Source organism: Crocodylus siamensis, chromosome 4, assembly GCF_052110815.1.
Source record: "Crocodylus siamensis isolate JL-2025a chromosome 4, ASM5211081v1, whole genome shotgun sequence".
NCBI lineage: Eukaryota > Metazoa > Chordata > Crocodylia > Crocodylidae > Crocodylus > Crocodylus siamensis.
In genome coordinates, this window is record NC_143398.1 from 105,566,120 (window position 1) to 105,580,787 (window position 14,668).

The following is a 14,668-nucleotide window of genomic DNA, read 5'->3' on the forward strand; positions in this document are numbered from 1 at the left end:
GGGGTCTCCCAGGGCTCGGTCCTTGGGCCTGCACTGTTCAACATCTTCATCAGTGACTTGGATGAGGGGGTAAAAAGCACCCTGCTCAAATTCGCAGACGATACTAAGATGTGGGGGGAAGTGGGCACAGTGGAAGGGAGGAATAGGCTGCAATTGGACCTAGACAGGTTACAGGGGTGGGCAGATGAGAACAAGATGGGATTCAACACTGAGAAGTGCAAGGTACTGCACCTGGGAAGGAAGAACCAGCACCATACCTACATGCTGGGGAACTCCCTTCTCGTCAGTGCAGAGGCGGAAAAGGATCTTGGAGTCATCATTGATGCCAAGATGAACATGGGCCGGCAGTGTGGGGACGTAGTCAGGAAGGCCAACCGCACCTTGTCACGCATCCACAGATGCATCTCAAGCAGGTCCAAGGAGGTGATCCTCCCCCTCTATGCAGCACTGGTCAAGCCGCAGCTGGAGTACTGCGTCCAGTTCTGGGCGCTGCACTTCAAGAGGGATGTGGACAACATGGAGACGGTCCAGAGGAGAGCCACTCACATGATCAGGATGCAGCAGGGCAGGCCCTACGAGGAGAGACTGAGGGACCTGAACCTGTTCAGCCTCCAGAAGAGAAGGCTGAGGGGAGATCTAGTGGCCTGTTACAAACTAGTCAGAGGGGACCAGCAGGCACTGGGGGAATCCCTATTTCCCTGAGCACTGCCAGGAGTGACCAGGAATAACGGTCACAAGCTGGCAGAGGGTAGATTCAGACTAGACATCAGGAGGCACTATTTCATGGTCAGGGTGGCTAGGATCCAAGAGAAGTGGTGCCGGCTCCTACCCTGGGGGTGTTCAAGAGGAGGTTAGATGAACACCTTGCTGCGGTCGTTTGACCCCAGTACTCTTTCCTGCCATGGCAGGGGGTCGGACTTGATGATCTGCTCAGGTCCCTTCCAACCCTACTAACTATGAAACTATGAAGTTTAGACTGTCCACATGGACAAAGCCATAATCCATAGTCCACATGCACAAAGCCATAATAAAGATCAAGCCATAAAAATGTTCATCCAGCTATAAAAAGAGCTAACCAGCTACAAAGTTAGTACTTGAAAATGTGTAACAACTTTATAGCTGGTTTCTATCCAACTTTAATTTGAACATCTGGTAGGGTCCTATACTAACATAAAATAACAGGACACATCAGCAGCTGAGCTGCAAATTGAACTCAGGACTCCCAATTCCTAGTCCTGCATGCTGACCACTGGAATATACTACCTGTGGCAAAATACACCATCATTTAAAAAAGGCAATCAGTGAACAAACAGTATTTGTTTTAAAAGACTTTTCAATGTTTAATAATTATTTTTCATAACTTATAAAAGCTCACCATTTTTGGTTGGGCTTGCTAACAGATGGTTCTGTTTTACAAGTAAATCTGCCTACAGAGATCCTTACAATTTCCACTTTTAAGCAGGGAAAAAGGTAATACAGTAGTGTGATGTGTCCATTGATCTCAAACCACATTCCAAAAGTAGGTATAGTTGGTTCCATTGAGGCACAGACAGGGTAAAAGTCCTAGCCATTGTCCCATGATGAGGGCATGTACAGACAAAATGTTTGTACTAAAAAAATTGGCTTTACACCATTGTGTAAGAGTAGCTGACAGATAACAAGCCCCTGAACTGAAGTAACTGTCCAAACCAGCAAAGAATTACTGCTGAAGAATTGTGGTAAAACTCCATCAGTGTAAGTTTCACCAGTGTTTATGTTGTCTATCCACATTTATTCTAGGATAGATGTTAGCTAAATTTCATAGATTTCATAGACATTAGGGCTGGAAGGGACCTCAGAAGATCACCGAGTCCAGCCCCCCACCCAAAAGGCAGGAAGTCAGTTGGGGTCCTAGGATCCCAGCAAGATAAACATCCAATTTACTCTTGAAGGTGTTCAATATAGGTGCTTGAACCACCTCCAATGGCAGGCTGTTCCAGACCTTGGGGCCTTGGACAGTAAAGAAATTCTTCCTTGTGTCCAGCCTGAAATGGTCTTGCAGTAGTTTATAACTGTTCGACCTTGTCATCCCTTGGGGTGCTCTGGTGAACAAAGGTATAAGGCTCTGTAATCGTACCCTATCTGTGAGCTAGCCTGGGATATCTGTATGTCTATCCATTCCTGATTACAGTGTAATTTACATTGATATAAAAATCTGGTGTCAGTTATACCAGGATACATTTGTCTGTCCGTGCTCTGCATAAATACCATGGCTGGGAATAGGATATATGTCTCTTGAGTCTCAGTCAGCCAACTGATACCCACAGAAAGGAGGCCCAAAGAACCAGACACTGCCTATAGAAAATTCACTTTAGGGTGCATCTACATGAGACTTTTACTGAGCAGTAGTCTAATTAGTAAATGTTGCACATCTACACGTCACCCCTATTAGGCTGGAGTAAACTAATTTACTCCACAGCAGGACAGTACCTGTAAACAGAAGTGCTATTTTGCTGAGGAGTAAAAACACAGCAGCAGCACACATGTAGAAGCTGCTCCAGCTGGCTGGGGTATGAGGGTGCTTCAGTGTGGGCTGCCTGCTGTATAAATGCTCACCAGGGAGCCATAACCTCTGGTGTAATAACCACTGGAGTGTATTGCATCACATTAATATGCACATGTAAGTGCACCCATATTGGTTCAAGTTGCTAGCCCAGTCATGTTGGAAGGTGAAAGCTGCCTTGCTTTCTGAGGGCAGCTTTATTTCAGCAAGCTCCCATCAAAGAACTAAATGTCATAAAGCCGGGTAGAACAGGACTCTGCCCCTCCAACTGCTGACCACAGTTCCAGTGAAACCCTGAAGCGCATGCTTAACTTTAAACCCATAAATTGCCGTCAGTGTTCAGCCCCTGATAGGGCTGATGCCCCACATCGAATCATAGAAAATTAGGGTTGGAAGGGACCTCAGGAGCTCATTAGTCCAACCCCCTGCTAGATGACCTCCTGAGGTCCTTTCCAACACTAATTTGTGGAAGAGTGCATTTGTGGGACTCAATAGTCCTAAATTGAGTGTAAACATCTAAGTGGCATGGCAGAGGGCTGCTTTTGCAGGTGTCTAAATAAGCCTAGAGAATGAAATTATAGCCTGGAAAATTTAGGAGAAGGGGGAGGGTCTAGTACAGTGCACTGTGGCCTCCCAGGGGAGGTTGGGACTTCCTGGATAAACTGTCATGTTGAGGTTTTGCAGGGAGCAGCCCTTTCTTGTCGGGGAGCAGGTGTGTTAACCGGGAAGCTATTTTGTGCTTTCGTGTAATGAACTTATCTCAGTAATTGAGGCAAGGCATATATAATTATGTCTTTTCTTTAGAAGGAGTAGCTTGCTTGCTGCTGAGGACAGCAGTTTGGAACGAGATTCTCATATAAACAGGATTTTTGCAGAGATTTGACAAACTCTCCCAGAATGTATATACAATGGCATTTGGATACTGTGGCCACAATGTTCCATTATCATATGCAGGCCACTCAAGCTATATCCAGAAGCTAGAGACAGCCAATGCTGACAACACCCAGGTGAGCTGAGCCAGGCCTCTGTGTGGTTTCCTTGCAGGCTTTCTGGAAAATGAGATGGAAAACGAGACTGTGATTATCAAATCAGAAAAGTATCCAGAGACCCCCTTGCCTCGAGAAATGATTGATTTGGAGGTACAGAACTCAGCACTACCTTAAAGGCACGGGGAGAAACCTGGGCTGAGGGAGGTTATATATTTACGTGCATATGGTTAACATCTCACGTGGGCTTGCCAGTGAAGGAACATGCCTCACCAGTGGCCAACATTCACAGATGACATGTTCCCAGATTCATCTGTACTGTTTTGTAGTTGTGGCACTAAACCTGCTTGTTGGATTAATAATGCTGCCCATATTTTTCACCACCAGTCCTAGAGGAGTTTATTACACAGGTAAGTTTGCTCAATTATTCCCATTTTGACAGGGGAGGGAATGGAGGAACAGGTTAACCAGCCTGCTCACCCAGCCAAGCCACAGCAGACCCCGGAAAAGAATCAAACACTCCTGACTTGAGCTGTGCAGTTTGCTCCAGGGTGTTTGCAGGTGGAACTAATTCATCACAAGCCAGCTGATAAATTGTGATGGTTTTATGAGTTGCAGCCCATTTGTTCCTCTTTTTTTAATGTGTTAGTTTCTGCAGATTCCCCATCTGTACCATTTGTTTCTGACCCTGTTCTATTACCTGCAGCCTTTACCGGCTTGTCATCATGGTTTTCCCTGAAGTGTAATCTGGGGCTATGATGTTCAAGGCTAGATCCTCTCTTCCTGCCCTGGGTCCATGATGAAATTCTTCACTGTTTCAGCACATCAATTAAAGCTGGAGTTTTCGAGGGCTCCTGAGGGATTTCACCAATCAGCTCTTCTCTGCCCAGTCTCAATCCAATATATTAATAGCAAAGACTTTCCCAGCCATGAAAACCATAGCATTTCATAGGAGCTTGTCAAGACACTATGGAGCCTCTGTACCTGACAGCTGGGCTGTCAGCTATATGCACAGAGCCCCTTAGTGCAGACACAGTGCAAGAGAACAGGCTTCAGCTGGCATAGTAGTACCTCCTTAACATGAGCTAACAACAGGAAGGATGTATCAGCTGCAGGTGTCTGACTTTTTTTGCAACCCCCCCCCCACCCACAAACACACACACACATACATCTTTATGTCAGCAAAGCTTTTGCTCTTACCTTGCTTAAGATATCAGGTCTTTTGTAAAGGTCCACAAAGCTCTTGATTTTTGTCTTCTCCTCTATACTCTGCTTTCCTGTACCGCACCAACTATTTTCATTAGCACTTTGTTTTCAAACACTTGCAGCCTTTTTCTATTTGCCCTTGTTGGAGTCCAGGATTCGCATCCATATAAAGGACAGGTTGAACACTTGTACAGTAAAGCTGGATTTTAAGGTTTCTTGAGATTGTCCTTGTTATCATTATTTTATCCAGGCTCGACTGGCATATTTTAGCGCTATAAATTTTTGGCATGATTTCTTCAGTTTAATTATCTTCAGCGATTCTTGTTCCTAATGTTTAAGTTTTTCTACTTTCCCCACATTTTTATTCCTGATCCTTGTCTTACTGTGATCTTATCTCTGATAATTAGCCGAGTACGCTGTAGCAAATATTATCGGCTGAACGTTAGAGGATCTGGGAACCTTTAACATTTAGAGCTCTCCACCCAGATGTAAGTTAGTTAAGCAAGGGGAGTTGAAGCCACTCAGAAATCTGGGATTAGAATTCAGCACCTTGCTCACTGGGACTGTAATATATCAACTGTTTCCTGAACAGAAGTGCAGGGGTTGTTTGCTTTCAATTTAATTGAAAATTAAGTTTACAAGCTCATTCATTTAAACCAAAATCCTGTTATCTCTTTAACTGAGAAGACAGATTCTTTCTCCTAATGCTTCAGTCTTCCCATAGAAACTTGGGTGTGCTTTTTATGCCTAAATACCACTTTGAGTCACTGCACGTAACAAGAAAAATGGCAGTGGGGACATTTAATATTCATTGGATGTATTCCTAAAGAGCCAGTTGTAGGAATACAAACGTTTAAAAATGGTTGCTTCACAGTTATGTGTCACTATTCCTCCTACTTTATTCTTTTGACAGTCCATTTCAGAGGGATGTGGTGCCAGCCTGGCAAGTGAGTATTAGGTCTGCCTTGCTGATTTCTGATTTTCTTTGGTTATGACCAGACAGTTCTGGAGAAACTGGAGGCTGAGCTGCAGGAGGCTAATCAGAATCAGCAGACGTTGAAGCAGAACTTCCTGGAGCTCACTGAACTAAAACATCTGCTGAAGAAAACGCAGGATTTCTTTGAGGTGAGAGTGTCTTGAATGAGCGCCTGCTGATCTGTCCTTTCTCGCAGCAGAGGGGGTGAAGGCTTCTGAACATGTTAATGTTGAGGGCTTTGTGGGGATGGCAGGGTTATGTGTTTTTTATTTTTAAAGAGAACTCAGGCTTCCTTTCCTACAAGTCTGGAATAAAAGTTTCAGAAGTGACTCAGAAATTTAAGCCTTCCCGAAGGTCATAGAGCTTCTGCTTCTGACGCCTATGGTCTCTTTGAAAATGGAAGTTAAGCTCTGAAGTCATTTAGACTAGCAGTCAGCAACCTTTTCGGGCTATGGGCTGGAATGACCCAGCTCATGTCAGAGTGGGGCGCTAGGACCTATCCACCAGCGCCGCTTCTCCCCATCCCAGTATCGGAGAAGTGCATGCCACTGCCGAAGCCCCCTACTGCCAAATGCTTCCAAAGCCCCATGTCCATTGACTGGATCCAACAGCTGCCTTCAGACAGACAGATGATTGCAGCAGCAAATATGTGAAAATATGAGAATATTCTCAAGGTCTTCAAAATAATTTCATAAGGAGTGTGCTTATTTCTGCATTTAGACAGAAACCAGTCTGCCGGATGATTTCTTCAGTGAAGACACATCTGGTTTATTGGAATTAAGGAGTACTCCAGCAGCAGCTGCTGCAAAACTGGGGTAAGTATTGCTAAAAATTCATAGCAGTTAAAAGTCTATTGGAAACTAAATTTTCCATTTTACTTGTACCTGTGGTAGCAGCACCATGGGAAACCAGCTTCCATAATCTGGTTTCAGCCCTACAAGCCAGTCTTACAGGTTTGATGAGTTTAGGTACTGGCTTTAGATAGCCTAATACAGGTTGGTTTCCAATCCCTTATTTGTAATTCAGTCATTAAAGTATAAAGCAACTTCAATGTTTTGAAGGAGAGAACAGGAATTACAACTTTTAATCGTTCTGGTTCAGTCTTTCCAGTAGGGTGGATGACCTTCCACCTCTGGGTCTTTGGTTCAGATGAGTCTTTTGTTGGCAGGTGCTTAAAATCATGACGGTCTAACAGCTCTTAAGTGGCCTCTGAGAAATGAGTCAGCGGGTTTCAGCCAGTTCCTAGTAGACCGATGTACAGTCACAGAAATCACCCACACAGTCTGTGCTCAGGGTTGTATGAGCTTGGATATGATTGTGGGGAGTCACATTAAGTGGTGTGATGCTGACTATGACTTTTCAGTACAAGTCATACACGTCCTGTTCAGTACGGGCTCAGCTGGTAGTGGTCAAACCCTGGCCTCCGTATGATGATGTTTCCTAAAGCAGGTGATTGCTTCATGGCCCCATTAACAGCTATGATTCCAGGGAGGTCTAAAAAAAAAGCTTCAGGTCTGTGCTTCATCACTGTAACTTTGGGCTAGAGAAGGAGGTAAAAAACTGAGCTGTGCTTGAGTCCTCTGGGTCAAGGACAAGGCTCATGCATTGGCCCACAAGCAGAGCCTTCCCGTACCTCTCCAGCGCAGGAGCTACTGTATGGGCAGAGGGAAATCCAGTGTGCAGTACTGTCAGCCAGACATTTTTTGCCATTGACCATCTGTTATACAGTAATATCTGTGTTACGCTTGCTACAAACATGGCATTTTAAAGAAGAAAATGAATCTGCTTCCTCCTGTTTCTCTCTCCTCCTCCTGCTGTGTAATCCTGAAACACAGACATGGGCTAAGCTCTCCACCCCACAGCAGCCAGCTCCCCTTCTTCCCCTAAAAAGAAGGAAAAGGAAAAGGAAAAGAAAAAGAAAAAGAGAAGTCAATAGGTTAAGAAATAAGATCCAGGCCTGAACTTTACTTCAGAATAAGCCTTGCCTAGTAACAACCGCACTTGAAGATAGCACCCCATGTTAATATGACTGTAAATCCAGCTTAATGTGGTCTATAAAGCATTAGCAAGGGATTATAAAACCTAGTACAGTCTGAGTTTAAAAGACTTTAAATATGCCTGCGATATATCTGTCTTGTTAATGCTGCCCAGGTTCACAGCAGGGGTGATAAAAAGGGAAAGGATGGTACCCTTTGAGCGTTTACTGTGGAGAGCTTGCAGGGGAAACGTCTACCTGAGGTACACTGAAATGGACACTCCTCTGGAGGACCCGGTTACGGTAGGTATGGACTTGCTTCTCCTCCATGCCATGTGATCTGCACGTGTGTGCCTTGAAAAACACCTCAGACTGCTGTCATGATAACACTAAAGTATCCTGAAATTTCAGTTTTCCATCAGGTTAATCTGTACAACATGAGGTGAGGTGGACCTGAAAGATGATGGGAAACCCCTTTTGAAACCAGTGCCTCTTTGTTACCCCTCAGAGATGCAACTAGGGATTTTGGCACCCTGAGCTAGTGTGGTGGGGGTGATGAGCACTTGTTTCCTCTCACAAGGGCTGCTGCTGGCACAGCACAAGTTGCTGCTGCCGTGCCCCAGACATGGTGCAGGTGGCAGTGGCATGAGCTCCGTGGGGGCTGCCATTCTGGCGCCCCGTCTAAATCAGTATCTGGAGCCGGTGCCCCATTTGCCCCAAAATGAACAGGGTATATTCTGTGGGTAAGTGTCTTTATGTATGATGAACTCTTCTTTCACTGCACACCCTACTAACACCAGCCGGCCTCTTTTAAGAACCTCCTTGCCTGCCCCTCCAATAAGCTTTATGGCATGGGGCATGTGTAGATGAAGTGGGGGGGCCTAAATTGAAGTGGTGGGTTTTTAAAAACACTGCTTTGATTTAGGGCTCCTTTAAACCCCTGTGTCATGCGTACACCTGAATTTACCTGCCTTTCTGGCGGGGAGGGGAAGGCGAGCTGCCAGTGGGTGGAGCGATCCTTGGGCTGGTGTGGGGAGAGGGGGAAGGCGTGGGGCTGGTGCTTCCCTCTGTGGTAGCAGCAGCCTCCCCCCAGGTGGCACCGGCCTGCAGGCACCCGGCTCAGGCAGTCCTGAGGGGCAGCACAGCCACGGAGGAAAGCACCGGGCTCCCGCACAGCTCAGGCAGGCAGGCTCCAGGGGAAAAAAAAAGATCAGTGCCTTCCCAGGCTGCTGCCAGGCTGCCTGCAGGGCTTCCTGCAGAGCCCCTGAGCTGCACGGAGCCTGGTGCTTCGCTTCGTGGCTGTAGGGCAGCAAACTAAAACTCCTCAGAGTTTTAGTTTGCTGCACCCCAGTTCATTTAAGGTGCACTGTACCTCTGAGTTTCCTACAGTGGCTGGAACTGCTGTGCCGTATGCCACCCATATGTGCAAATACCAACACCATTAAAGCGGTGCAAAACATTTAACCCATTTTAAAGTGTCGTGCACACATGCCCCTCATTTTATCTACACCTGGCCTAAAAGAAGCTCAGTCCTTTTCTTACAGATTCACAGAAGTTTAGGGCTGGAAGAGACCTTGTGAGATCATTGGGTCCAGCCCCCCTGCTCTGGGCTGGAAAGACATTGCCCAAGAATAGCGTTGTCATTGCCAAACTTTTCACTGTTTCACTTTGCAACCTTAACATTAAGTTTTCATATGATAATAAAAAAAATACATAATTCAGTTCGTGGGAAGTGTGGAACTATACCCACATGGACTGGCATCAACTTCACCAAGTTAAGGGAGTTAAAAAAAAAAAAAAAAAAAAAAAAAAAAAGGAAAATAAAACAAAGATTCAGTCCTCTCAAGGGTACTGCTTCACTCATCTTTCACCCTGCAACTAATACACTGCATCTACTGAAGCACCTCTAAGCAGTGGTGGGAAATTTACTGGGGGAAACAGTCATGACAAAGCAGTGTTTAACTTTTACTTTTCAGTATAGTGTTTTACTTTGTTATGTGCACTTGAAATTCTGCTTGCACTGCCTTTCAGAGAGAAGAGGTGAAAAAGAATGTGTTCATTATCTTCTATCAAGGAGAGCAGCTCCGACAAAAAATCAAGAAGATTTGTGAGGGGTAAGGCACACTGCTGAGAAAGTAGCAATGATTCTTGCTGAGGTGTTTACTTGTCAGGATTGGCTGGCAGAGTTTAGGGCTGGCGATGATATCTCTGCGTTCTGCCTGTCAGCTCATCCACTGCGCTCCATTCTGCTCTTCTGTTCTGCGGCATCTAGTAATAAGAAATATAGATCACTTTGGCATTTGAAAGCTAAGGCCTTAAATTTTCCAAAGTGACTAGAGATTTTGGGAACCATGACTTCTAAGCAGTTAACCTGAGACATCTAAAACCAGGTCTGGATTTCAAAAAGTGCTTGGCTCCCTTTCTCTGAAAATGCAGTCTTTATTAGGGGTGCAAAGATGGACACTCCAAAACTGGACACCCCTCCCCAATTTGGAATTTTTTAGATGAAGTCTTCTGAAGCTTCTGTGTCAACAAAATGGCAGTATTGTTTCTTAAATCTTTCCATGTTGAATGTAGTAGTGAGCATCTTTCCCAGGGTCTCTGTTAATCTGTCTAACCAATGATACAAAAGAAGCATCGTAGAACCAGAATTGAAGTTGTGAACATTTTGTCTCATCCCCATCCTGTTTCATAGATTCACAGATGTTTGGGTCAGAAAGGATCTTAGCAGATCATCAAGTCCGACTCCGGGCCTGGGCAGGAAAGAGCACTGGGGTCAGAAGACCCCAATCAGGTATATGTCTAGCCTCCTCTTAAATACCTGCAAGGTAGGGGAGAGCACCACTTCTCTTGAAAGCCCGTTCCAAATTTTGGCAACCCATACCATAAAGAAGTTCATCCTGATGTCTAACCTGAATCTGCTTTCCATCAGGTTGTGTCCATTGTTCCTAGTTATTCCAAGGGGTGCCCTGGTAAACAGCACCTCCTATTCTTTGCTGTCTCCCCCCAGTGAATTTGTAGGCAGTCACAAGATCACCTCTCAGCCTTCTCTTGTGGAGGCTGAAGAGATCCAGAGCCCTTAATCTCTCCTCATAGGGTTTTTGCCTGCAGACCCTTAACCATATGAGTGGCTCTCCTCTGAACCCCCTTGAGGTTGTCCCATGTCCCTCTTGAAGTGTGGTGCCCAAAACTGGACACAGTACTCCAACTCCAGTCTGACGAATGCTACATGAAGGGGAAGTATCACCTCCTTGGACCTCTTTGTCATGGACCTGCTAATACATGATAAAGCATGGTTAGCTTTACTGATCACTTCATCGCATTGACAACTCTTGTTCATCTTGGAGTCAACAGTGACTCCAAGATCCATTTCCACTGCTGTGCTGCTAAGAAGGTCCCGCCAAGGCTCTAAGAAGGAATCACCAGCACGCTTCCTAGGTGCAGCACCTTGCATTTGTCCTTATTGAACTGCATCCTTTTCTGTTCCACCCATTTTTCCAACCTGTCCAGATCCACCTGGATTCATTACCTACTCTTTTGGGTGTTAACTTTACCCCAGAATTTGGTATCATCTGTGAATTTGGAAGGAGTGCTTTCCATGCCCTCATCCAAGTCACTAATGAAGACATTGAACAGCTCTGGTCCAAGCACCAAGCCTTGTGGGACTCCACTGCCCATATCTTTCCAGGTCCATATCGACCATGGGCGACTGGTACCTCCTGAGTCGGGGGCGGGAGGCACTTGCCCCCCCCCAGCGGACAGTCAGTGACCGTGGCCACTCCTGCCGACTGGGAGGAATGGGGTTACCCTGTGGCCAATCCTTCCGACTCACAACTGGCAGCGGTACACTGCTGGGACTTCCAGGCATGCTGCTGGCACTTCCGGATTGGTGGGATTGGCCATGGGGGGACCGCTTCTCTTGGCGTAATCCCCGGTTGGTGCTCTTGGGGGGGCACCAGCGCTCTTGCCTGCCCTCCCTGCCCAGGAGTGCTAGAGTCACATCACCACTAATACCAATCCATCCAACACCATTCTCTGGGTGTGACCCCTAAGCCAATATACCACCCTCAATTTAGGTGTGCTAAGATGGACGCTCCCAAATTGGAAATCCTTTCCCCCTACAATTTGAAATATTTTAGATGAACTCTTCTGAAGCTTCTGTGTAAACAAAACACTATTATTTCTTAAATCTTTCCATATTCAATATAGTACTGTTAAGCAACTCATCTTAAACTAATCACTTTGGACTATTTTGTTACTGGTTTATAATTCCCACTATTGATGGGTCAAATTACTGTGTAAATCGTATTTGATTAAATACTTGCTAAGCTGTCATCAGCTCCATTTTCACATGCCAGTCCATCAGCCAGATGAAGATTGCCAAAATGTAAGGATAATTCCAAGAAAGAAACCCAGTGCCAGGAGTTCCCGTATTTGACAGGGTCACTGGGAGGGAGAGGAGGAGGGGATATTTCTCTTAAGTGTAGGTTCAGTCAGGACTGGACCAGGAAGAAGAATTTCTCCAGGAAGACTTTGAATGTGGAGCTTCATTGGGGAAGGTCTGACTTCATCCCTTAAAGTCAGATCCTACACTATTGGAATCCAGGGAAGCTTTGCCATTTGCTTTGCTGACAGCAGGATCAGTCTGGTACCATCTGCCTTCAGAGCTTGTTTACAGTCCTGTCTCTTTTGGATAGCTCAGTTTTACATGTTTTCTGCCTGCCTCTCTCTCATTTTTTCCTGCCTTTGGTCTCCTTTCTTCACACTGTTTGTCCCAGTGTTCTTTGGGTGGTTTGTTTGCTACCTGCTGGATTTGCCAGCATGCCAGCTTGCGTTGTTGTTTCCTAGTCACATATCTAGACTTATCTGGCTTCCCCTTTAGATTTTTTAAAAGGTACTGGTAGGTGGATTTGGGGCAGTAATTTGATGCTTTGCAAATAGGTACTTTATACTTTTATTTAAACAATAGAACACACTGGAATGCCCCCAGTCCTCACTACTTGTATAGGCAACAACAGTGATTTCAGATGTTTTCTGTATTTTGCATTTAAGAATCATGAATAAAATGGATACATCACAATGGAGTTGCTTCTGCTTCATTAGGGATAGGGGCCAGAAAGCAGGGCCCCTTCCTTCCAGGGCTGTGCCCATCTCACTGGCTCATATTTCCTCTGGCTTCATCTTTTCTTGGTCCCTTTTGAAGCAGTGGGTCAGCTTCAGTGAAGGGTGGAAGGTGCTCTGACTGATGCCTATGGCACGGCCTGGCAGCTAGAGGATTGTTTTGGGCATGGGCGACTGGTGCCACCCTAGTCACTGGAGGCACATGCCCCCCCAGCAACCAGTCGGCAACCCGGGGGGCGCTCCCTCTCTCTGGCTGGTGCTCGCAGGGGGGGCACCAGTGCTCCTGCCTGCCCCCCCTGCCCATCACCTAAGTGGTGAGCATGGCGTGCCACGGGGTGCACTGGCGCACTCAGGAAGTGCAGCAGTGTACTCAGGGGGTACACATGCACCCCTGTGCACCCCCTATACATCGCCACTTGTTCTGAGGAAATAGAAGATGTAGCTTTAAGCCTGTCTAGCTAAGAGAGGCCTAAAATCCTGGTCTCCCACTTACCGGGCTAGTGTGCCAGCCATTAGTCTATTGGGTCAAAAGGTGTAAGGTTTCTCTTCCATTTTGTGACTTATGCAGAGCTGTGCACCTTCCCGAGGGGAATAAGATCTAAAATCCATGCAAGTGGCCCAAAATGCTACTTACTTGTCTATAGCTGGGGTTAGATTTTGGGCCTAAGTGAATACATCTAGCACTGCCAAAAACGCCTATAGGAGGTAAGCACCCAAATCACTTTGAAATTTAGTAGGAGTTTGGCAGCAAAATGCCTGCCTCCATTTCCTACCTGGAAGCTGAAGCAAAGTCATACTTTGTGGGTCAGGACATATTATTGACATAAAGCACTGGCTACATAGGCATCTTCCAAGGTTCTCTGCATCCTGGTTAACTCGTATGTAGAAATGCACGTGGCAATGCTAGTCTGTTTGCTTGTATCACAAAAACCAACGTAATTTTAGCAAGTGAATTACAACAATTATCATCTATTATTCTACAGAAACCCTGGGCTGAAATAGTAAGACATTTGCAAGTCAGAGTAAGCCTTGTTTTTTAAGCAGTGCAGAGAACACTTCCCTCACTTGCAATATGCATGGCTTTAATTGGTAACATTAGTTTGCCAATTTCCCAAGCATTAAACCCATGCATTAAAAGGAGTGAGAGAAAAAGGAAGGGACTTTTTTCTCCCTTCTCTCTGAAAGTGGTGGCTGCTTCAGTGCTAATATGAATGCTGAAAGGGATTTATCAACCTAAAGGTTCCCTGCTGAATTCTTCATCAGCTTTCCTAGATGTCTCTGTCATTAGGGCATGGCTGATATTCAGTATGCAAAAAGGTTGTTAAAAGATCAAAGCAGCATTGCCCTGATAAGGTGGAAAATGTGGGGACGCTATAACACGGAGGAATGAGCTTTCAAGTTCGATTAAAAATACCCATTTAGAGATGAGCTAGGAGCTCTGAAGAATATGAAGTGGAAAAAAATGATCGGTGAGGGCAATAACTTGGACTTTTTCAGGATGTTTTGTGGTTCAAGATCTAAGAGGCTGGCCGAAGAGGCCTGTGATTACATCAAGCTACAATAGGATCTCAAATAAACCTCTGTGTTTCATAAAATTGCTGCAATTCTTCCTCGTGCTTATGCTAGAAGTGATTTTGGAAAACATCACTTCTAACCTTGTGCAGATGAGGCCATGATGTGAGATGTATTTGGTAACAGCCTGTATTCTCTTGTGGCTTTTGAGCACTTCTGGGTTTCCAAGACCCTGTTACGCTGTAATATACTTTTATTCATTGTTGATTATCAGAGCACACAGCCAGATCCTCAGCTGGAGTAAGCTGATGGCGCTCTACTTGGGAACAAGGGAACGGAGATGATTTACA

The 14,668-nt window shown here is 45.5% G+C and overlaps 1 protein-coding gene across 2 annotated transcripts in view; it reads left to right on the forward strand.

Annotated features, from left to right (window-relative positions):
• Positions 1-14,668, forward strand: part of ATP6V0A4 (ATPase H+ transporting V0 subunit a4) — a 58,058-nt gene that overhangs the window by 5,565 nt on the left and 37,825 nt on the right. For both annotated transcript variants that reach the window (XR_016441845.1, XM_090043263.1), the window contains exons 4-8: positions 3,587-3,681; positions 5,734-5,859; positions 6,431-6,525; positions 7,862-7,988; positions 9,717-9,799. Coding sequence is in view for 1 of the 2 variants with exons in the window: in XM_090043263.1 (XP_089899389.1) it covers positions 3,587-3,681; positions 5,734-5,859; positions 6,431-6,525; positions 7,862-7,988; positions 9,717-9,799 (526 nt within the window). In the remaining variant the exon portion in view is untranslated. The remainder of the gene's footprint in view (positions 1-3,586; positions 3,682-5,733; positions 5,860-6,430; positions 6,526-7,861; positions 7,989-9,716; positions 9,800-14,668) is intronic.